At 31.8% G+C, this 25,268-nt stretch overlaps 1 protein-coding gene and 1 pseudogene across 2 annotated transcripts; one reads left to right on the top strand and one right to left on the bottom strand.

Annotated features, from left to right (window-relative positions):
* The first annotated feature begins 12,577 nt into the window (after nt 1-12,577).
* LOC114319769 (SEC14 cytosolic factor) lies at nt 12,578-17,862 on the top strand. Its single transcript, XM_028266815.2, has 11 exons — nt 12,578-12,891; nt 12,986-13,014; nt 14,385-14,468; nt 14,575-14,628; nt 15,368-15,445; nt 15,647-15,694; nt 15,850-15,909; nt 15,999-16,094; nt 16,297-16,398; nt 16,492-16,572; nt 17,323-17,862. Exons 1-11 carry the CDS (start codon nt 12,837-12,839, stop codon nt 17,647-17,649), a joined length of 1,014 nt encoding a protein of 337 aa, XP_028122616.2. The 5' UTR covers nt 12,578-12,836; the 3' UTR covers nt 17,650-17,862.
* A 451-nt stretch (nt 17,863-18,313) lies between these two features.
* On the bottom strand, nt 18,314-23,209 carry LOC114319768 (uncharacterized; annotated as a pseudogene). The gene is made up of 6 exons (XR_014336638.1): nt 22,773-23,209; nt 21,354-21,439; nt 20,950-21,255; nt 20,707-20,790; nt 18,892-19,335; nt 18,314-18,571 (listed from the first exon to the last, which is right to left on the bottom strand). The product of XR_014336638.1 is annotated as an uncharacterized LOC114319768 (transcript).
* Between the last annotated feature and the right edge of the window lie 2,059 nt (nt 23,210-25,268).

The raw sequence follows: 25,268 nt of genomic DNA, 5'->3' as shown, positions 1-25,268 counted from the left end.
ATATTTATTGAGGCTTGCTTAAAAGCAAATGCTAACAAGTGTTTAATGGCCATTATTTAGTACACTAATTGGTATATTTATTTGTGCATATAGTATTATTCTTTAATATTAGTAAGTATGTAAAAAATATCTTGAAAATATGTAAAAATATTTAAAAAATTATTAATTTTAATAAAAGTACATTAAATTTAGTGAAAAATAAGTTGGGTTCTTCAAATTTTTTTTTATCTTTTACTCTCGCATTATGCCTTTAAAAATATGTAACAATATTAAAAAGTGCATTAATTTCAATAAAAGTATATTGAATTTAGTGAAAGCTATTTTGTGTTCTCTAAATTTTTTATCTTTTACTCTTACATTATGCCTTTTAAAATTGCTAATCATATAACAAAGAATAATGCTATATGTACCAATTGATATACTAACTAGTGTACCAATTGATGATACGGCATAATTTAAGAGGTTCTTGAAATTTATAATATGATTACTGAGTGGGATAAAAAATAATGTCATAACTAGTGTTGGTACACTAGTTAGTGTTGGACAATCTTCACTGTATTTAAAAGATTTAATTTTATTGTGTACACAACAACAATTAGAATTTAAAGAAATAAAGAAAAGGAGAGAATTTGTTTGATTACAAAAATCAAACTCGAAATAAAAATAAATAAATAAAAACAGATTTTATTTTGTTACAAAAAACAAAATCTAAATCTGATTTTAATAAATAAAAACAACACTGAAAATAAATTAAATAATTTACTTGATTTAATTTGTTCGAATTATTTTCTGATCAAGTCCAGTGTTTGACACTGTGTCCTTAAGACAGATTCGTCCTCTCCACGGTGCTTTCAGAATTTGGACGTCTATCTCCCAGGATAAAATGATCTTATCAACGAATAAAAGCAGCACTACAATTTAATCGTTCGTCGAACACACAAAGTGTTTACACTCTTTCTTTCAGAAATAAGATGCAGCAAAATGCAGAGATTTAAAGCAAAGAATGGAGTACGAAAATTGGAGTGAAATCCAAATGGGAGGTTAGTCTATTTATAGATGTAAAGGTGGCTCTTGGTTTTGAATTGAACAGGTATGAAACCTGTTAGTTTCAAATTTAAACAGATTTGAATCTGTTGGGTTAATAATTCAAACAGATAAAAACGGGAAGGGCTCTGTTTGGATGAGCAATAAATCCAAACCAGTTTAATTCTGTTTGAAAACGGGAAGGGCCCTGTTTGGATGAACAATAAATCCAAACCAGTTTAATTTGAATTCTGGGTTTTATTTTACCAAAAAATAAAATTAAATTCAAATATTTTTGGCCCAAAAAGATTAGAAGCCCAACCCCACACCACGCACCCGCGCCCAGCCCAGCCCGCCCGACTGGACGGACGGCGGCGGCGGCGCGCGCGCGTGTGTGGTGATTTTTGGGTCCGATGGGTCTAGCCCATTTTGCCCATAACCTCTCCCTCTAAAACACTTGGGTACCCCTTGGGGCACACCCCAAGTATCTCACCCAAGCCTTATAAACCCTTTCAAAACTTCCCACCAAATCAATGTGGGACAAGCCAATTTACAACCTTAAGGAATTTCCACCAAAACTCCATTTCCATGGAGCACACTTTGGCTTCAATTTCCCATTCACTCGGTAATGGTTTTGCGCAACCAAATATACCACGTGAATCACAACGCGGCATAGAACGCGTTACCACTTTGACCCGAGTAAATCGACACTCGGGGCCCACCTAAAAAATAGACCAAACTTGAGAAAAAATTCTGGTTTTACCCTGAATTTTTCTACCATTTCCAACAATCCCCCACATGAATAGAATTTGATGACAACGGAAATGCAACAATATGCAAACTTTTACGAAAGAGTATAAATCGAAAATATCTTGCATCAGGATAGGTAGTTTTCGGTCTTGAACCTTCCCTAGTGATAACCTATCGGACTTACTAGCTAACCAATGGACGCGATGCCTTGAATTGTTCAGCCGTTTGTGTAAGCCAAGACAATAGATTTCACACAAAATATCTTCTAACACATCGCGGTTCTCACTGTTGTGTTCATTTTGGCCTTGAACGCGCCTGGTTTTCATAAGTGTTTCTAGAGAATTTAGCCTTTTCATTCTCATAGAACCGGCCCCAGTTCAACACTCATATAGGTGATTCTTATTGTGAGTATCTCCTTATACTCGTCTTGATTTTATACCTTAATCAAGATATAAGTAATCATTAAAAGCAAAGCTTATCCTTATACCCCTACATACAACATATGTTGCAGATATCACTCTCACCATAGGAATGGGTAGGAATTTTAATCCCTTGGTGATTTCTGGCGAGCCATACATAACTTAGTTGTTCCTTTGAACTTAGTTCTTGGGATCTCCAGTCATATAAGTAGGGTTACCATTATGAAGACTCTTATGTAATAGGCTTTAATCCCATCCCTTTTGATGAACTATACACTAGCTCTTTTGTCAAACCTTTTGTTAACGGATCCGCAATATTCTCTTTAGATTTTATACAATCTATTGAGATTATTCCGTTTGACAACAATTGCCTTACGGTATTATGTCGACGACGAATATGTCGTGACTTACCGTTATACATGTGATTCTGTGCCCTACCTATTGCAGATTGACTATCACAATGAATGCAAATAGCTGGCACAGGTTTTGACCACATTGGAATGTCTTCTAAAAAGTGACGAAGCCATTCTGCTTCTTCACCTGCTTTGTCTAAAGCAATGAACTCATATTCCATTGTGGATCGTGCGATGCAAGTTTGTTTTGTGGACTTCCAAGAAACAGCAGTGCCTCCTAGAGTAAAGACATATCCACTAGTGGATTTTGAATCTTTAGTATCCGATATCCAATTGGCATCACAATAACCTTCGAGTACTGCTGGATATCGAGTAAAGTTCAAACCATGATCACGAGTAAATCTTAGATATCTAAGAACCCGAATGATCGCTTTCCAATGGTCTTCTCCAGGGTTACTAGTGTACCTACTCAATTTACTGATAGCATAAGCTATATCAGGACGAGTACAATTCATTAGGTACATTAGGCTTCCAATGATTTGGGAGTATTTTAACTGAGACACTGCATCACCTTTATTTTTCGATAAAGAAAGACTGATGTCTACAGGTGTTCTAGCTAAATTCAAATCATCCTTGATAAATTTATCAAGAATTTTCTCAATATAATGAGATTGAGATAATGCATATCCGTCAGATGTTTCAGTAATTTTCATTCCTAATATAACATCTGCGACCCCCATATCTTTCATATCAAATCTTTTGTTACGCATCTGCTTAGTTGATTTGATCATGTTTTGACTGCTTCCAATGATAAGCATGTCATCCACATAAAGACAAACTATGACATATCCTTGGTCAGTGTTTTTAACATAGACGCATTTGTCACATTCGTTTATCTTAAACCCATTAGTAAGCATTGCATGATCAAATTTTTCATGCCATTGCTTAGGTGCTTGTTTTAATCCATAAAGGGATTTTACAAGTCGACAAACTTTCTTTTCTTGCCCTGATACTACAAACCCTTCGGGTTGTTCCATATAGATCTCTTCATTTAGATCACCATTTAAGAAAGCTGTCTTAACATCCATTTGATGTATTTCTAAATTAAACAACGCTGCTATAGAAATAAGCATGCGAATGGATGTTATTCTTGTCACAGGGGAATATGTGTCAAAATAGTCCAGACCTTCCTTTTGTCTGTAACCTTTAACAACAAGTCTTGCTTTATACTTGTCAATTGAACCATCTGCTTTCATTTTTCTCTTGAATATCAATTTATATCCAAGAGGTTTAGAACCTGGTGGAAGATCCACCAATTCCCAAGTATGATTTTGCATAATGGATTCAATTTCATTATTAACAGCCTCTTTCCACAAAGGTGCTTCAGGACCTGTCATTGCTGCCTTAAAGCTTTGAGGTTCATTTTCTAACAAGCATGTCAGAAAATCTAGACCAAAGGATTTTGATGTTCTCGCTCTCTTATTTCGTCTTGGTTCATCATTAGTTAAATCATGTTGGTCGAGACTATTACTAGTCTCTTGTGTTTGATTGTCATTAGTCTCTTGACTTTGTGTATAATCATAAGTTCTTTTCTGTGAACTTAATTCCTGTCCTTTCTTGTAAGGAAAGACATGTTCAAAAAACACAGCATTCCTTGACTCTATAATAGTGTTCACATTTATATCAGGTATTTCTGATTTATAAGTCAGAAACCGATATGCACTACTATTCTGAGCATAACCAATAAACACACAGTCTATTATTTTTGGTCCAATCTTAGTCTTTTTAGGAACAGGAACTTCCACTTTTGCCAAACACCCCCACACTTTTAAGTATTTGTAGGAAGGCGGTCGACCTTTCCACAATTCATAAGGAGTGCTGTTGGTTTTCTTGTGGGGTATTCTATTAAGAACATAATTAGCAGACAATATTGCTTCCCCCCACAAGTTCTGTGGTAAACCTAAACTTAGTAACATGGCATTCATCATTTCTTTTAGGGTTCTATTCTTCCTTTCAGCAATTCCATTTTGCTGTGGAGAATAAGGGGCTGTAGTTTGGTGAATAATGCCATATTGTGCACAAAATTCATTTAATTGTGCATCATATTCACTACCCCTATCACTTCTAACCATTTTAATGGTTTTACCAAGTTGATTTTTAACTTCTGTTTTGTAGAGTTTAAACATTTCTAAGGTTTCATCTTTACTTCTAAGTAAATAAACATAACAATATCCTGTGCAATCATCGATAAATGTTATGAAATACTTTTTGCCTCCTCTAGTTTGAATAAATTTTAAATCACATACATCAGTATGAATTAATTCTAGAGGTTCGGTTTTTCTTTCAGCCGTTTTAAATGGAGCCTTAGTTAGTTTCGCTTCTACACAAATTTCACATTTATGATTAGGATTAATTTCAAACTTTGGTATATGATCTAAACCAATTAATCTACGCAAAGCATCAAAATTCACATGTCCTAATCTACCATGCCATAAATTTGACTCAAGAATATAAACAAAAGATGTGTTATTCTTATTCATAGCAACTTTCGGTACAACTGTCATTACATTCAACTTAAAGAGACCATCACTCATGTATCCCTTACCAACATACATACCACTCTTTGTTAATACAAATTTATCAGACTCAAATACAAGCCTAAAACCATTTTTACTTAACAAAGACCCAGAAACTAAATTCTTCCGGATGTCAGGTACATGCAGTACGTTGTTGAGGGTTAGTTCTTTCCCTGATGTCATCTTCAAGATCACTTTCCCTTGTCCAGCCACAATAGAAGTAGAAGAATTTCCCATAAAAAGTTGTTCACCATTTGCAGTCTCATTGTAGGTAGTGAACATCTTCTTGTCCACACAAATGTGACGAGTTGCTCCAGTGTCAACCCACCACTCTTTGGGATTTCCAACCAAGTTAGCCTCAGACACCACAGCAGAGAGGTTGATGTCATTCACTTCGTCAAAGATGTAATCCAATTCTGTTACATTGGCCTGATTGGTGGTCTTCTTACTTGTACTTCCATGATCCTTCTTAGGGCGGCGGCAGTCAAAAGCTCGATGTCCAGTTTTGCCACAGTTATAGCATTTTCCTTTGAACTTATTGCTACTATCGCCTTGTTTAGGACCATCTCCAGTAAACTTTCTCTTTTTGTTATGTGGTTTATGAACTTGTTCTACCACATTAGCCTTGGACTCAATGGGATTTTTCCCATTCCTCTTTTCAGCCTTTCGGTTATCTTCTTCAATTCTTAATCTTACAATCAATTCATCCATAGTCATCTCTTTGCGTTTATGTTTTAAATAATTTTTGAAATCTTTCCAAGCCGGTGGTAACTTTTCCACTAAAGCAACAACTTGGAATGACTCGCTAACAGACATACCTTCTGAATGAATATCATGCAAAATTATTTGAAACTTTGAACTTGAGAAATTACCGTTTGGGAGTCCACCATTACAAAGTCCAGAAATTTACCGACGACAAATTTCTTCGTGCCGCCATCCGTCCGCCAAATTGGCGGATTTGAGAAAATCAATCCGCAACCGTCCGCTCGTCATCACGCATCCGTCCAAAATGCGGCGGATCGGTTTGGTTCGGTCGGTTTTGGCGGATCGGTATATCCACTGCTCACCCCTAGTTTACACTCTTTCTTTCAGAAATAAGATGCAGCAAAATGCAGAGATTTAAAGCAGAGAATGGAGTACGAAAATTGGAGTGAAATCCAAATGGGAGGCTAGTCTATTTATAGATGTAAAGGTGGCTCTTGGTTTTGAATTGAACAGGTATGAAACCTGTTAGTTTCAAATTTAAACAAATTTGAATCTGTTGGGATGAAAACGGGAAGGGCTCTGTTTGGATGAGTAATAAATCCAAACCAGTTTAATTCTGTTTGAAAACGGGAAGGGCCCTGTTTGGATGAACAATAAATCCAAACCAGTTTAATTTGAATTCTGGGTTTTATTTTACCAAAAAATTAAATTAAATTCAAATATTTTTGGCCCAAAAAGATTAGAAGCCCAACCCAACCACACACCACGCACCCGCGCCCAGCCCACCCGGACAGCGGCGGCGCGCGTGTGGTGATTTTTGGGTCCGATGGGTCTAGCCCATTTTGCCCATAACCTCTCCCTCTAAAACACTTGGGTATCCCTTGGGGCACACCCCAAGTATCTCACCCAAGCCTTATAAACCCTTTTCAAAACTTCCCACCAAATCAATGTGGGACAAGCCAATTTACAACCTCAAGGAATTTCCACCAAAACTCCATTTCCATGAAGCACACTTTGGCTTCAATTTCCCATTCACTCGGTAATGGTTTTGAGCAACCAAATATACCACGTGAATCACAACGCGGCATAGAACGCGTTACCACTTTGACCCGAATAAATCGACACTCGGAGCCCACCTAAAATATAGACCAAACTTGAGAAAAAATTCTGGTTTTACCCAGAATTTTTCTACCATTTCCAACAGTTTGTATACTAATTGGTAGATGTAGCACTACCGTATAACAAATGATTTCTTTCACTTATCAACCACTATGTTAATTAACATTTTATGACATCAGTAGTATATTTTAATTAATAGTTCAAGTAATTTCATTGTTGTATAGGAAGATATTTAGAAAATTTATTTTTTTATATCAATTCTCTAAATGACAAATTTGATAAGAAGATATTTATAATTTTCAAAAACCACATGAAATAATATATATCTTAAGCAAATCTAAAAAAATACATTTGTAATTTATCATAATTATAAGCAAAAATTCAAAAATTCATTTTGGAGATCCACATGACCTTTTTGTTCTTCCTAGTTTTTGAAGCCTCTTTAACCCCCTTTTTCATAACCTAAGCTAATCATGATTTGCTTTAGAATCTTTTAGAGTGGTTTATAAACCTTGAAAGTTGCAATCACAAGTTGGAAACAAACTTTATTTGAAGGTAAATTTAATTACACTAATTTCTTTTAAAATTTAGAAAAAATAAATTGAATTTTACAAGTTTAATATAATTGTATTGAATTATTTTAATATTTTAATTCATATAACACTCTATTCCTTTTTATTAGCAATTTGTAGATATAAAAAGAATATTTTAAATTTTACTTATTCTTGTATTTTCACACTATTTTTATTAATTTTGATCGCTAATCAATTTAATTAAATTATTTTTTTGAGATTTTTTTGTTTTTAAATATCAAAGATGATCAGTGTTTGATTGTAGTGCTCTAACATTACAAGGTAAATCAGTTCCAAAAAAAAAAAAAAAAAATCCATTACAAGGTAAAGCTATTAGAGGTCAACGCAAGAATCTAATGGAAATGAATAAGAATCTTAGTTGAAATCCATGTTTAAAAATGAACTTAAAAAAAGACTTTTAAAACTTTTATTGAAACCTAAATAAATACTCCATGACTTATAATATAGCCTCCGTTTGGCAAGAGCTAAACGGGGCTTTTTTGGCTATTTTAGCCACAAAAAACAAAATAGGCTATTTTAGTCACAAAAAACAAAATATCACATTCAACCCATAATCATTACATTCTTCTCTCACAAAAAAAGTCAAAAAAGCCAAAAAGCCCTTCCCAAACCAAACTTTTTAGCCCAGGCTAAAATAGCCAAAAAAACCAAAAAGCCAAAAAGCCAACCCACTTCCCAAACGGAGGCATAGTTATAAACTTTGTCTAACTCATTTATAAATTATATGTTTCTAGATAGGCTTTCAAGATTTGCAAATAATTTCTAAGATGTCTTATTGAAAATTTTCGAATCCCTCTCTTAAAATATCTTAAAACATTTTTAGAAGGACCCCCCTTTTTTTAAAAAAATATTTTCTACCCTAAAAACTTTACTAAATTTTCAAGTGGCTTTTGCAAAATTTCTTACAAGTTCTTCCTTTAGTTTTTGAGAGTTTCTATTCTTCGTTTTTGAAAAATATCTAAAATGTTTCTCCAATTCCTCCAAATTTTTTAAAAGAGTGCTACCAAATTGAGTCCTTTGCTTTTCGAATTTTCAAAATCTATTTTTTTAAAATTTCAAAAATTAGTTTAGTGAAAAAATAAAAAAATACTCATTAATCTTTTTTTTGGGGCTGATATAATTTTTAAATTTTCAAAATTATATTATTTAATTTTTTTTGGCCAAACTAGCTTTTAATTTTTTAATTTTTTTCAAAACTCAAGCAAAGTTTCTTGATAACTATGATATTTTAGTTGGCAGACCTTGTAATACTATTGAACAAACAAGTATCTTGCCAGCCCATTCTAGATATTACATTCTTTTTATCATCTTTTTTACATATCATTATATGTTTTTATTTATGTGATATTTATTAATAAAAAATCATAACACATATAAATGAGTTATTTATTATTTCTCAATTACTTGACAAATGCGTGTCAATATATGTTACTCGTAAATTTTTCTCTTATTTGATTTATTTAAACAATAATGTTATACACTTAAAAAAATTACCGAGAAAAGTATTTAGAATAGATCAAAATCATTTGAAGTGTAAACTACATTTCACTAACCGTAAATCTACACTATTTACCTTATTTTCAGAATAATTTTCAAAATAAACTTATATAATTTTAATTTTTTATTTATTTAAAATATCACATAAATAACATGGATAAAATTTTAAAACTACTGTATAATTGGTGTCAAAGGATGGTGTCCATACATATGGGGAAATTTTAGAGGTTAGGTGTCCACTAAACCATGTGTGGCGGTGTATGAAGACAAAATGGATCACATGAGTATCTACCTCACTTTGTGTTACTATTGAACACGTCAAACCCTTTGAATAGCCAAATACGAACTATTTTTTATATTTTATTTTTTAACACAAAAATTTTAATTAATTTTCTTGGGATATTAGCTCATACCGACTAGTATTTTTTTTTATTATTTTTTTTCATTTATCATGGTCCATAATTTGGTAGGGAAATGTATGATGTCGGCTATAGTTGAGTTCAAAAATATTATTATATAAATTAATAAAGTGCATAATTCTTTTTCTAAATTATTGAGGAAAAAATTTTTGATATCAAATCTATTATAGTAATATACTAAATGACAAGCTAATAAGTTAAAAAAAAAAATATTCGTATGATTTATTAATTTTATACGTTTACTTCACACAAAATTTTCTTCTTACTTTGGTAGAGTGATGTCTTTGTTTTTTTATTAATTTTTAGGACAAATTACACTAACAGTCCTTATAGTTTAGGGCTTGTGTCACTTTAGTCTCTGACTTTTTAATTGTGACATATTTGACTCTGAATTTTAAATCTTGTTCTAAATAAGGACAATTAACATATCATTGCTTAATTTCAAGAGTAAAATTGTCAATTTTATAAAATATAAACTAATTTGACAAAAATAAATGTCAAAAAATATTTTAAAAATTTTAAAAATTATTTCTACCCACCAAAAATAAAATTATGTAAAATTGATAAAAATTAATAAAAATTACATGATTAATTTTTAAAAATTAATTTTACATGATTATCATCCAAATACATAATAAGAATTAATTTGGTAAAAAAAAAAGAAATAAATGCCTAAAAGATTTATCAATTATATATAATTATTTTTAGTAGGTAGAAATAATTTTTAAAAATACAAAAATAATTTTTTAACATTTATATTTGTCAAATTAATTTATATTTTATCAAATTGACGATTTTGCCTTTGAAAAATCCAATAGTATATTTCAATTGTCCTTATTTGGAACAAGATTCAAAATTCAGGGTTAAATGTGTCATATTTGAAAAGTCAGGGATCAAAATGACACAAGGCCCAAACTATAGGGACCGTTAGTGTAATTCACCCTAATTTTTATTTTTGTAGAGTGGTGTCTTTGTTTTTTTTGAAAGATTTATTAGAAAATCCTTTTTTAATTGTTTATATTTCAATTAGTTCATAAGATATTTTTATATTCCAATAAATCTTATTATTTGAACATTTGATCTATCAAATCCTAATTCTCATATTTAAAGTATTTTATGGACATTTCTATCTTTACAAATATTTTTTGAACGGTTAACAATTTAGTGATGTGAACATTCATATTTTATAATGTGAATATTCACATTGACATATTAACATTCACATTGAAAGTGTGAACATTCACATCACGAACATTCACACTGTAAATGTGAATATTATTAGGGGTATTTTGGTAACTATGTCATCCATTGAACTTATTGGAATATAAGAAAATAATATGGACTAAGTGAAACATAAATAGGTGAAACTGGATTTATGAAAAAGTATCCCTTATTTTCTATTAATTTTTATTTTTTCTATTGAGAAGAGTGGGAACAAAAAATGAAAAAGAAACAAATAATACATGTTTTTATCTAGATTTTAATTACAAATTTGCTCAAAGTTCATTAAACACACACACAGACACACACACAAAATATTGCAATAATTATAACAGTATATTCCACAACATAAACTTTATAAATCTCAAGAGATTGCCTTAGTGGATACAACTTGAGATTTGAGAATATACTTCCTCTGTTTTGTGAGAAAAAATATTTTACCTAAGCTTATTTATGTCTTTGTAAATATTTTAACACCTTCTATACTTTTTTATATATTTAAAATGTGTCTTTTTAAAGCTTTATACTCCATTGATAAGAAATAAAATTAGAGAATAAGAGAAAAAATAATAAGGAATGGAGTGATTTCTCTTCACTTTTTGGAAGATATGTTATTTCCAATCATCTACTATATCTATTATTATATTAAGATTTTATTCATTAAGTCAAGCAAAGCATATTGTAATTTTTCTCAATTAACACCTTTGGAAAATGTTGACTTTGCTATTTATTTTATCTTAGGAATATTGAACGTTTTCAAAAATTCTCCAACCAACTAATCTTCCTCAAATTGATACTAATAATAGCTGTTATTTACATTAACATATGTAAATCTAGTAATAGAAAATTATTAACAAAATATGCATTCTCCTTACAAATTAAAAATTGATAATCAATAAATCAAAATTAAAAGTATTCATTTCTTAACTTCTACATAGTTTTTAAAAATTATTTTTGATTCATAAATTGCGAACAAAAACTGCACCAAACACTCTAATAAATTTCTTAAAATAAAATAAAAAATTGTAAATGACTTTAGGTTGGGTTTGGAAATTATTTTTTTAGCCTTTTTTTGTTGATTTTGTTTTTTTTTTTTTGGTATTTAGTTAACTATTTCAAAAATAAATATAAAAAAAAAAAACTCTTCATTTTTAAGTCTTACTAGACAAAACAAAAATAATGCTATGCACACAGAACCAAACTCAGAAACTGTTCATTCGGATGACTGGCTGGTCTACCGGCCAGAGTTTGTCGACCACAGCTATCATCTTGTTATTTGGTTGGCCGCCTAATCATCCAACCAGTCGTCCGGATGAACAATTTCTGTGTTTTGTTTTGTGTTTGATTCTCTGTGTGGATAGCATTACTGGACTAAACAAACCTAAAAAGTTTATAATAAAAAATATATATAAAAAATAAAATAAAATCAGAAGTCTACTAACGACTAGAAAAAAGGTGAACAAATTGATATTTTTTTCAATTATATTTTTATTAAAAAATTAATTTTTAGATCGATCTAATTTGAAATGTAAAAATGTTGATACACATTGTAAAAAAAATTATCTAAAAGCATTTTTTTTAAATACAATTTTTTTTAATGATTAACAAACACAAACTGCACTAAGGCCTTGTTTAGAAATTAATTTTTTTAGTGATTTAAAAAACAAAATTATGAGTTGAAAAAAAATTAAATGCTTTTAAGAATAATCTTTTTTTAGTTGTATAGAAATTGTGAAGTTTGATTTTTTATTATTTTTTTAATTTTTAACTATTTTAATAAAATAAAATTACCAAGCGGACCCAAAACGACCAATATCACTTAACAAAGACTTTTCATCTATAGTATTAAAACAAAGACTTTTCATCTAATTTAATAGTATTAAAATATATTTTTTTTTGTTATTTCAAAATCTTTTTTTTTTTGTTTTTTGCCATCAATAAAAGACTTGACTAAGCAACAAGAAGAACAAGGACATCAGTTCCATTTCCTTCCTGAGGTGTTGCAAAAACTAGCTCCACATTGTTTTCAGTGAAGGACATACATACATGCCCTTCTCTCCTCTCTCTCTCTCTCTCTCTCTTCCATTTTTTGGGGAAGAAGGGAGTATTTATAAATTCAAATTCTGGGTTTGAACTCACTGCTAATTTGCTGTGACCAAACATGGTGATTGCAACCGAAGATTTGATCAAGCAGTTTCAAACAATGATGAAAGAAAGTCAGCTTCTTCACATTCTTTGATTTTGATCTTTTTATTTTTGCTTTGATCTTTAAAACCCTCCTAAATTTCTCTGTTTTCTTTCTTGTTGCAGTTGATGAACCACACAAGATTTCCTTCAAGGTCCTCTCTCTCTCTCTCTCTCTCTCAACATATATGTGTGCTATGTAGATGGATCTGTTATATATTTTTGAATATCTAAATATTTGGTGAAGTGTTGATCTGTACTTGATCCTAGGTCTGATCAATCTTATCATTCTTTAATTTTCTTTGTGTGGTTATATTTAATTCCGTTTTATTTATTTATTTTTTTGCCTTCTCTTATAATTTAGTTTTTTTTTTTTTTAATTATGAATTTCAAGTTAGTTTAATTCCTAGATTTGGATTGCGTGTCTGCTGCAAAATGCTTCATCTTTGTGAATGGTTGTTCAGTTGTGGAAGTATTAAGTACTAGGGATATGATATTGAAATTAATTTCGAGGGATAATTTTCCCGGGATTGTCTAATGTTTACATTCCAAGTCTGAATTAACCAGACCCATTTCAATTTTGTGTGGATCAGTATTCGCAATACTACCTTCAACGATGGAAAGGAAATCTTTATTTTTTTTGATCGGCGAAAGGAAATCTTTATTAGCTCGTTGAAATGTTGGACTTTTGAGCTTTTTTCTTGATTTGGATCAATTAGATCACCAGAATTTAGGTAACTTGAAGTAATTATGTCTAGTTCGTACCATTGAGGGTCAGCTACAATGGTAATAAGTCAACCAAGTTCTATTCAAGAGGTCTTAAATTTAATTCCTGATGTCCTACTCGTCTAATATGTGAGGCTAGCAGGTGGTCACATATATCCCAAGTTTGCGCTCTTGGGGTGGGTCCAAAGGGCCCTACCTATGATCGGTTCTCAGTTAAAAATAAAAACTATGTCTAATTCTTGGATGTGTGACTGATATCTAATGTTATAGCTTATCATTTTCCCTTTAAGTCATTCAAGAAAGAAAAGGTGATTGGTTTTGAGATTTGAGATTATTAAAGAAACTGAAATGGTGAGTCCTCAGGAATTGATAGATTCAGGATTCAAAATTAGGTTGACATGTTCAGGCAAAGAAAGAAGTCGAAAATAGGGTCTCCTATGGCATCCTGGGCTATAAGAGGGTAGAGTATGCATGTTGTTATGTCAGAATTTGCAAGAACAAGTAGATCGTGCATAATTTAATGTTATCTAAGGCATATAAAATTGATTGTCGTTTCAGGTGGTTAGGAACAAAGTACACATTCTAGACTAGTCCCACTATTTTACACACTTAAGCTGTGATGCTTTTCATTGCTAGAATGCATGCATTCATGCTCTACAAATGGTTAATGGTTTAAGAAAGAAGAAAATTATTGTTGGTGTCAATTTCCTTGATCATATGAACATTCACTCAGTTGTAAATTTCTGTTACGTGATTGCATGTACAGAAAACTAACCATGAGTTTTGTCTTTATATCCAGAATATGCATCAAGGATATCCAGCTGAAAATTTGGTGCGGTTTCTCAAAGCAAGAGATTGGAATGTTCCCAAAGCCCATAAAATGGTTAGATGCATTTAATTTTAGTTGAAATTTTGAAACAAACTGTTGCTTTCTAACTTCATTTATGAGTTTATCTCCATTTCTCACTAATTATGCCAAACTGTCACAGCTGGTTGACTGTTTAAACTGGAGGACACAAAATGAAATTGACAATATATTAGCGGTGAGTTTTTATTTGTTACTTGAAAACCAGCTAAGCGTTTTTCACTGTTCCTAATTATTCTATTAATGTTTGAGCAGACTAGGCGATGTTGTGTGTTGATTTATAATCCAATTGTTGCATAATGCTAAATGTCCTGCTTTAGAGTATGGAGTTCTCTGTGGTCAGCCCATATTTAAGATCACTTATCAGACATATCAGTGTTATCTGCCATGCTTATAATCTTCACCACTGCTTTTGCATCTTGAAGTTTGAAAAAGTCTTTTAAGTGAACCACTTCAGATGACATTATCTGTTGTGTTGCGTCTAACATATTAGCTTGAAAACCTTGCAACAAATCTAGTAACTGAAATGGGAGAATGTGGTCTACACTGGCATATCACTTGAAGTTTCCATGAAATTCATGTTCAATTTTTACTTTTCCCAAAACAAATTCTTATGAGGGTGTTTGGCACCCAGATCTTGTGTATATTCAGTTATTAGCAAGGCTATCAAAGTTCATTTCCCTTGATTTTTGGCTACTCTTATTCGTTTTAATTATTTGTGAAAGTTGTGTTGAAGTTAAAAACTGTTAACACTTAAATTATTCAACTCATTTGAGATTTAGAACATTGAAAATGTATTCATTTTAGAAACATCATGGAAGTTCACAATAGTTTAAACCATGTGGATATGACCACCTCTTGCTCATTGGGTCATTAATGATTTACTTCGTCACTAATTTTAATTGCTTCTCATGCAGAAACCAATAATCCCCACTGATTTGTACAGAGCAGTGCGCGATTCACAGTTAATAGGAATGTCAGGTTACTCAAAAGAGGTACTCATTTAATATTTGTTGCACTGAAATCTATGTTTGCCAAAATCAGTTTACGACTCAGAATTTTTTTCCCCCTTACAAGTATAGTTAAGTTTCTCTTATTGCAAAAGGAAGATTTTAAACAAACAAGAATTGTTACATGGTGATAATGATGTGTTTCAAATCATTCTTTTAATATTTTTTCCTTACAAACTTTTCCAGGGTATCCCAGTCATCACTTTTGGTCTCAGCACATTTGACAAAGCATCTGTAAGGAAGCTTTTTTCAGCTGTCTTGATTTTGGGTTACAAATTTAGAATAAGAGTTTTACGTAATTGTGTGGGTTCATTTATGTATTTCGGCCTATAATGAATTTAATTTCCTGTTTAATAAGATACTTGTCTAATTCTTTTTTTTCAATTTAGGTTCACTACTATATTCAGTCACACATCCAGATGAATGAATATAGGGATCGTGTACTATTGGTGAGTATGGTCCCTGCAGAATTGAAATTGCTTATCCATATATCTTAGTTATAGCTTCTCTTGTTGCCTAACTAGTTGTTTGGTTGTAGCCATCTGCTACTGAGAAGTTTGGACGGCATATTAATACCTGTGTGAAGGTTCTGGATATGACTGGTCTAAAGCTTTCCGCACTAAACCAAATCAAGGTATCCCTTTGTATTGCATATTAGACACAAGGCTTTATCATTCGATATTCATTAAAAATTATTCTGAATTATGTGTCTTTTCATTCTATGTTCACTCGTAAGATTATAAAATCACTTTTTTTTAGTTAACCGTGGAAAGGTGGCTTATTTTACACAGTTCATTTCTTGGGAACCCATATTAATACTTCATGTTTGATTTCAGCTACTTACTGCTATAGCCACCATTGATGACCTGAACTATCCCGAGAAGACAGATACATATTACATTGTTAATGCACCATACATATTTTCAGCTTGCTGGAAGGTTCGTTTTTTTATCGTCATCTATAATGAAAGTTGTCAACTCTTTTTTCAGAATAAATCTGTCCTGGCAGCCTAAACTTGGACTTTTTGGCAGGTTGTGAGGCCTCTTCTGCAAGAAAGAACAAGGAAGAAAATTCAGCTGCTGCCAGGTAGTGGGAAAGATGACTTGTTGAAGGTATGAAAACTTTTTTCTGTTTAATTTTTGCTTTCCACAAGTGCAGTGTTCATCGTATTTGCATTGGAACTGTCTTCTGTCTTCGCAATGCACATGTCTAGTTCGTTTCTCTTGTTTGATTGTTGCATGCATCGGGATGTGGAGAGATTGATAAAGGGGAAAGAGTCTTCCATGAATTAGGCAGTGGAGCTTACCAAACCAAACTAAGCCGCGTATCCTACTCAAGTGAGATCGACTACATAAATCCCTTTTGGCTATTCTATTGTGTCAAAGGGCTATGGGTGGATGTCATTGCTAAGCATATAGTAGTGAGCATTCAATTCTGTCCCAACCTATACATTAGGCATGGTAATTGTGCAAAAACAGGTTTAAAGTCTGCCAAAATGGAATGCCTACAAAAACAAAGGGCAAGAACCACATTTATAAAACTTGATGTGATGTGCATGCAAAATCCTTAGGTTATCATTGGTACAAGTTACCCGGTTCTCTTGGGCCGCCCCATGACCTATGTCACATGGTGCTCCGCATCACGTATGGACAGACACTCAAACAACTTGTCAATGGGTCCCACCATTTCGAGGCCCAAAAGTGAGGGCTTGCCAATGCCAAATTTGTGCTAGACTTGCTCTACTAAGAGCAGCAAACCCTAATATGAGTGGAATGGATTGCACCAAACTACTCTTTGCTTATTTTTTATTTTTTAGTCATATATGAGACTCTTGACATTGTTGATTCAATACTTGAATGTAGATAATGGATTACGAGTCTCTCCCTCATTTTTGTAAAAGAGAAGGCTCCGGATCATCTCGCCATTCTAGAAATGGAACCGCGGAGAATTGTTTCTCATTGGACCATCCCTTCCATCAACAGCTCTACAATTACATCATGCAGCAGGCTGTGCACAAGGCGGCACCAATCAAACAGGGGTCATTCCATGTCAATTATCCTGAACCGGACCCAAAAGATGTCAAAATCGCTGAAACTATAGAATCCGAGTTTCAAAGGTTTGGGGGTCAGATTGGGGGTCAGAATGGCCTTTCCGACTCACTCCGCGGGGTTAAGATTAACAGTGATTGAAAGCTCGAGGAAAACGAAAATGAGCATTTTCAGTTACTATCTGTATTAATATATGTAGCTTTTAATACGATACAAGCAAATTGCTTGTAACTTTCACATAATAACCACCTAGGTGTGGATTAACTGTATTATTATTTATTAAAAAAAAAAAAAAATTGTAGGAATCACGAATCTAATTGAAAGGTTCTTAACAGCCAATTTCATTTGCTAGAAGATCTCTCTTATCTAATTTTCCATTACCATTCTTAGATTTCTTAACTAAAAATTGCATAAATTGATCAAAATCATTCCTTAACAAGTTACCAACATTTCTTCTCATGCTGCATAATAAGTTGAATGAGCTTTTAATGAACTAAACGTAAGTTGAATTTTAATAATTTGATTTTTTTCAATGCATATAAACTTATTGAGTTGGGTGGGTTGAACATTCAAACTTAACTTGAAAAGTTTACGAATTTTAAAATGTATTCAAGTTTGAATTTGTTTACCCAAAACAAAAAGAAGTGGAACGAATATAAAAAGTAAAGATTTGTGGCTAAATGCACTAGGCACTACTCTTAGACTTGTACATCTATCACTTCAATTTTTTTTTTTTTTGAAAAATAAATAAATAAATAAATAACCCATCAAAATGCTTCCTAATATCAAAATTGTCACCTCATTCTGATAAATAATTATGTATAAAAATTATGAAAGGATAGCATTTTTTAATACAAGTAAAGTATCCTACAGCAACATACATCTAGTGTCCAGAATGAACCTCATTTTGAAGAACAAAAAAAATCATATACATTACAAAATACACATTCAGAGATCAAGCATGCATTGAAAACCATAGAACCCCCGCATCTTAACCCTAATTTTGAACTTCTATTTTTGTGATGGTTCATCATAGCCTTCCCCCTTGAAAGCCCTGTGAAGTCTTTCCGGGCAATGCATTACAAAAGCAATAACATGGATATCTCAAACTCAGCAGACAATAGTCGGATGCTTAAGCATATAAGGCTTGTTTGGTGCAACTTCTGATTAGGTGAAAGCTAATAATTTAAAAAATAGAAGTCAAAATTACCCGTTTCCCAACTTTTCGATATTCAACTTATTTAAATTATTTCTACCTAAGAAGCTATAAGCAGAAGCTGCACTAAACAATTTGTCATAAGTTCCCAAAATATTTATAAATTTTTTTTTTAAAAAAAAAAGCTATAAACAACCCATATAAGCTGCACCAAATAGACCCTTTACCTCAACTGTTTGTAGCAGCTATATGCAAAAGCAACCGACAACGCAGCACCAATAACAGCAATGGCTGCATATGTATCCTCACGCTCCCAGCTCTCAAACCACGTTGGCGTACCACACGCCCTCTGAGTACAAGCCCCTTTACCGCTATTGTTCTTGAAAATTTGTTGTCTCTTGCTCTTCTTTTCAGCTGTTAACTTTGCCTCCCTCTCGTTGAGTTTAGGACAAGCGGTCTTTTCTGGTACAGACAGATTCCGACAACAAGGTGAGCTTCCATTTTGCCAGCAACAGCTCATAACTTCAACTTCAGATCTGCATACAGCACTGGTTATCTCATTTTCTTGTGTCGGGTCATTTGTGCTTCGTTCAGTGTTGGTCTTGCCGTTTAGTTGAAGCCTTAACTCCTGGGATCGCTTCTGGTCTTCTTCGGATAAACCCATCTGTCCCCTGAAGTCAGGATTCAATCAAGTCAATAATTAAGCCGATTCTTTCAATAAATAGAAGTAGATAAAATATCAAAATAGTAATGAAGTCCCCTTTTCAATACACATTCCCGTACACATCCATGACTCCATGTATTAAAATGGATATATTTAATTCCCTAGGATTCCTGAACATCTCATATCTAGATATGCGGCACCTATTCCTAAATTTTCACTCTTGACAACCAAACGCACGTGGGATGTCATTTTGGATTACCTTTCCAAATCGGAATGAGGTTGCCTGGGAATCTCATTTTGACATGCCCTTATGAGAATCTCATATTTCTGGACCATTATGTATTAGAAAGAAAGGCGAGCTAATAATGTCTAATATCTTTTAACTAATCTGAACACTTGAATGGCATTGGCACACGAATCCCTATTAATAGTAATGGAATCCCAAGAAATGGGATTCCCATTCCTTACCCATTATTCCTGCTATTGGAGAGCTTCATAATATACATTGGCGGTGTTTGGGGAAAAAAAAATTTGGGTTTTTTTATTTTTATTTTTTTCACTAAAAGACAGTTTTTGCAAAACCAAAAAAAAATAAATCCAAACAAAATATCACATCTAACTCCATAATCATTTCACTTTTTCTCTCACAAATATCACATCCAACCACAAAAAAACCCAACTATCTTCCCAAACACCAAAAAAATTTTCTCCAATAATATCCTACAACTAAAAAAACCTTCATAAAAGCTCACATTGTTGGGCTGACTTCCTAACAACTCAAGCTCTTGGAATAATTGGTATCAAAGCTTGGGTTGAGGAAGGTCATGGGCTCAAGTCTTTCCATTTGTATTTGTTTCTCATTTGCATTTTGTTCTTCTCTATATATGGATATTTGCATCTCCACGTGCAAGACACATGGGGTTGCACATGAGGAAAAATATTGGATAACTTAATATACATTGTTCAACATAAATTTCCTAACCACACCTACTATGTGTCTACAAAAAAATGTATATATAAATTGAAGATCGTCCTTAATATTTTGAAAATCCTTCAAAAGCTTGAAAATTTATGACTGAACAATAACTTTTGAGCAATCCTCTAAAACCTCCCACACCTTAAAACCAAAAATGGGCATAAAAATTTGTAACATTTTGAGTGATCATACTACTACATGACTTTTACTCCCAAAATTTTAAATTTCTCTTTTGTTCAATGATAATAGAGCTGTATTCCCTGTCATTCTAAATGGTGGTGCCAGCAAATCTTCTGCCAAAATCCTATTATGCAATAAAGTTCATGAAAGAACCACTCTAATGTCGATCATTTTTCCAAGTCACAAAAAAAGAAGGGAAAAAAAAAAGATTAAGGAAATTACCACCAAAGCGAGTCTACAATTTCCCCTTTCCCAATATGCTGTTCAAGCAAAACAGGTACATCATCTGGGGTAACATACCCATACCTAAAGGAAATCAAACAGAATCACTTAACAATTGTTCATATTTACGATGTGATCTACAAAGAAAGAAAAAGCTTTTCTTATACTTTAAAAAACATCAGAGAACATAATGCAAGCAATACTCTAGCAAATATTTAATTCAAGAAAGAGATCAATCCATACGAATGGCCAGTAACTTCTCCATTAATATTTGATGCAAAAATGATCACATTTCCTGCATACTTATGCCCCCCAATGTGTGAGCACGGACTAACCGACACTTTACACTGAAGACCATGCAGTTTTATCTCTTCTTTGAATCGCGTAATCACTGCAGGTCCACAAACACCACAACGTCGATCTCTAGTCCCATGAGCACATACAAAGATATAGACACCCCCTAGTGCTTCAGGAGTTCCTGGAAGCCATTCGCCATCCTTCACGAGCACTTCTTCGACGAATGTGTCAACATCGAAGTGTGTCAATCTCCTGCATTTTTATGCAAAAAATTACAATCAACATTGGGAAGCAAAAATAAGATTGTGAAGAATGCCTAAAACGTAGTGAAAAAGACAGTGCAATTCGACCTGTATCTGATCATATCAGGAAAGATTAAGACATCACCATTGGACGTCTCAGCTCCGTCTTGCCCCTCACATATTGTCAAGCGGGTCTAGAGGGGAAAGGGTAAACAAGGTTAGAAAACTGCGTGCAGTGTGAAATAAATAAAGATCTTGCACAGAAAAGCATACATAAATACAAACGTAGTTAATTTCAAGGTCAAAGCAGCATTATTGACCATATAAGCTGAAAGCGAACTACTAGCATGCCATTATGTAATTTGGCTAAGTGCTTTACTTGGAAGGAAGGACTATTATCATATCAACCCTGTTAATCTAAATAAGGAGATCCATGCTACTTAACATATAATCATAAGAAAAGCTTTTTTGGATGGGTATCGGCACATTTGCTCGAGAAAATATATTTTCTAGTAGCAGTTTCCACCTGACTTCATAGCATAACTTGAATCTTGAATAACATTAAATTTCCTTGATACTAAGAAAATATAATCTGAAGTGTCCAATAAGAAAACCATCTTTGGAAGATTCTTATATTCAAAAAATATCTTTCTCTACCTCAAATTGCTTTAATAAAAATGTCAAACTGGACTCATATTATTGCACTAATGAATATCAACATCTATTCCACTATATCATTGATTACCACATCCACAATCTGCAACTCACTTCAAAATATTATAGTTGCTAGACAGTTGTACAAATAGTAAAATTTTCTGATGGCCACAAAAGCTTTGTGCTTCAGAAGTTCCAAAAAAATTATGAAAACCTTTAATAGAAGTTTATATGACTAGTCGAAAATTAAATCTTGATAAGCTTTGAATTTCTTGAAACACAGAAAATATTATCCAAGTGCCAATAATGATTAACTCTTAGTTCACTAGGTTACCAAAAATCACAGCACATAAAAACAGTTATCACTCATACCCCCTATACATTGAACATTTAATATCAAACTGAGGACTTAATTGGACAAATGAATTGGAAAGGGGAGCCGTTGGTTGAAATGCAGCTATAATAAGGATAAGAATATGAAATTAAGCAAGCTAAACCAACTTGAATAATCTGGCATAAACAAACCAATTTCAGTTGCTTAGAATACCCAAATCATTCTTACAATGCCAATGGACACAAATATAACTGAATAATCATAACACAACCTTAACCACCAGAACATGAAACAAGCACCACAACTTCACACACACACACACACACACACACACACACAGAGACAATGCTGACTGAAATACAGGAACCTCTATAACATCAAAAACTCACCCAAAATCCTTACAAATATCGACAATCCAAATCCTAAAATCACCATAAAACATAAACAATTCACTGAAACAACACAAACCCAGTTCAAATCACTCCAAAAAAATCCAAACCCACATAAAAATTAAAGCAAAAAAAACAAAACCCACAAACCTGTTTCTTCAAATCACCCTTTCTTTGAAAGAGAGCAGCAGAGAGAAGCCTAGGCAATCGATCGAACTCAGCAGCCTCGATTCGAGGAGGCCAGTCTTGAGGGTTCTTATAACAGAGAAAGACATGTCGATCGTAGTTCTCTACAGTCCCAACCAGTGGGCTCTGCCGGAATTCGGAGGCGTCATCGAGGCCCCCGAGAAAACCCTCCTTCTGGAAGCTTCCAGAAGAGGTTCCCATTTGGGAATTAGGGTCGAGAAGGAATGGGGAACGAAGATGTTGATGGGTTTATGAATGTCAGAGGTTCGTCTCTGTTACTTGCTGCCATTCAACTGTTTGATAAAAAGAATGTGAGAAAGAAAGGCGACTTTATAGCGAGAGAGAGAGAGAGAGATTACTTCCAGAGAGATTACTTCCACAGATGTTGGAAGTTGAAGCGACATGACTGGTTTGTGGTGGTTGGGAGACTTTGGTCAATCAATCTGATGACCTGACACGTGTCAATCAAGGACTTTTTTTTGGTCTAAACTTTAAATTTTTTTCTACATAAAGGCCCAGTTTGTTTCGTTGGATATAATATGACGTGGGATTTAGTCAGGATATATAATGAATAGGATATAAATATTGGATAGTATATCCCTCAAGTCATGTTTGTTGACTTGATATATAAGATTGGATATATGTTATGTATTTTTGTTTTACAAAATATATTATGGGATATAACAAGTAATTTTCAATATTGTCCTCATAATATTATATTAAATTAAATTAAATTAAATAATATTATATTATATTAAATTCAAAATTTATATTAAATTAAATTCAATAATATTATATTAAATTAAATTAAATTAAATAATATTATATTATATTATATTATATTCAAAATTTGTATTAAATTAAATAATATTATATTAAATTAAATTCAATTCAATAATATTTATATTAAATTAAATTCAATAATTATATTATATTAAATTAAATAATATTATATTATATTAAATTAAATTCAATAATATTTATATTAAATTAAATTCAATAATTATATTATATTAAATTCAAAATTTTATATTAAATTATATTATATTAAATTCAATTCAATAATATTATATTAACTTAAATTAAATTAAATAATATTATATTATATTATATTATATTCAAAATTTGTATTAAATTAAATAATATTATATTAAAGTAAATTAAATTCAATAATATTTATATTAAATTAAATTCAATAATTATATTATATTAAATTAAATAATATTATATTATATTAAATTCAAAATTTTATATTAAATTATATTATATTAAATTAAATTCAATAATATTATATTATATTAAATTCAAAATTTGTATTAAATTATATTATATTAAATTAAATTAAATTAAATAATATAATATTATATTATATTAAATTCAATAATATTTATATTATATTAAATTCAATAATATTAAATTCAATTCAATAATTATATTATATTAAATTCAAAAAAATATATTAAATTATATTATGTTAGATATTAAATTGGACTTTTTACATCATATCCCCACCAAGGAGATATGATATAATGGGGGGGATGTGGTATTGTATATCCTCCACTTTTGGGGGATATACAATTCCACCGGATATTATATCCCCTTCAAAAAAAATTACAAACATGGGATATATGGACCCCACCGGATATAATATCCAATCTCAATCTTTATATCCCCCAATCAAACAGGGCCAAAGAGAAGAAAAAATTCAGCTTGTTTGGTTTCGTTTTTCTAAAAACAGTTTTCAAAAAATTTTACTTTCTTATTTTTCGTATTTTTTTATTTTTAATAAATTTTTTTAATATTTTAAATAATTTTTTTAATTTTTAGATATACCTAACATAAATATATTTAAAAAGTAAAACATTTATGAAAATAAACCTTTTAAAAATTCACTAAATACTAAAAATACAAAAAAAAAATACGAAAATTCAGTACATTTTTTATATTTTTATGTATTTATTAATTTTTTAAAATATTTTTTCACAAATTTTTTACTTTTTAAATACTTTTAAGTAAGGTGCATCTAAAAAACTAAAAAAAAAATGTTTAAAATTTTAAAAATATTCACTAAAAACAAAAAAGCACGAAAAATAAAAAATTCAATTTTCAAAAAACTTAATCCAAAAAATTCAAACTAAACAGACTGATCGTGATTTCTAATATTTTACCAGAGCCTTTAAGGTTATTTTGAAATTTGACTACTTTTAATTAATTTTTTGACTTAACATGAAAAAAATAATGGTAAAATAAAACTTAGAGTCAGTTCTTTTCTTTTTTTTTTATTGAAAAAAAAAAAAAGGCTCAGTGGTGTCATCTTGGCCCAGTTGGGCCCTAGGGCAACCACACGCCGCCCTGTTGGGCCCTAACCCCGGGGTATCCGGTTGCCAGCTAGGAATTAACCCCTACCAAGTGAGGGACCCACCACGAGAGCACCAATGGAGGGCAACCACACGCTACAGC

This window comes from Camellia sinensis, chromosome 7, assembly GCF_055761805.1.
Source record: "Camellia sinensis isolate YWXY chromosome 7, ASM5576180v1, whole genome shotgun sequence".
In the NCBI taxonomy this organism is placed as follows: Eukaryota; Viridiplantae; Streptophyta; class Magnoliopsida; order Ericales; family Theaceae; genus Camellia; species Camellia sinensis.
This window is presented reverse-complemented; position numbering and strand designations above follow the sequence as displayed.

Bases quoted from the DNA above. Each gene is read 5' to 3' on its own strand.
- LOC114319769 (XM_028266815.2), top strand. From the start codon at position 12,837: ATGGTGATTGCAACCGAAGATTTGATCAAGCAGTTTCAAACAATGATG. The intron at 14,629-15,367 runs GTGAGTTTTTAT...CTTCTCATGCAG, and splicing joins AAATTGACAATATATTAGCG to AAACCAATAATCCCCACTGA. The intron at 15,910-15,998 runs GTGAGTATGGTC...GTTTGGTTGTAG, and splicing joins ATAGGGATCGTGTACTATTG to CCATCTGCTACTGAGAAGTT.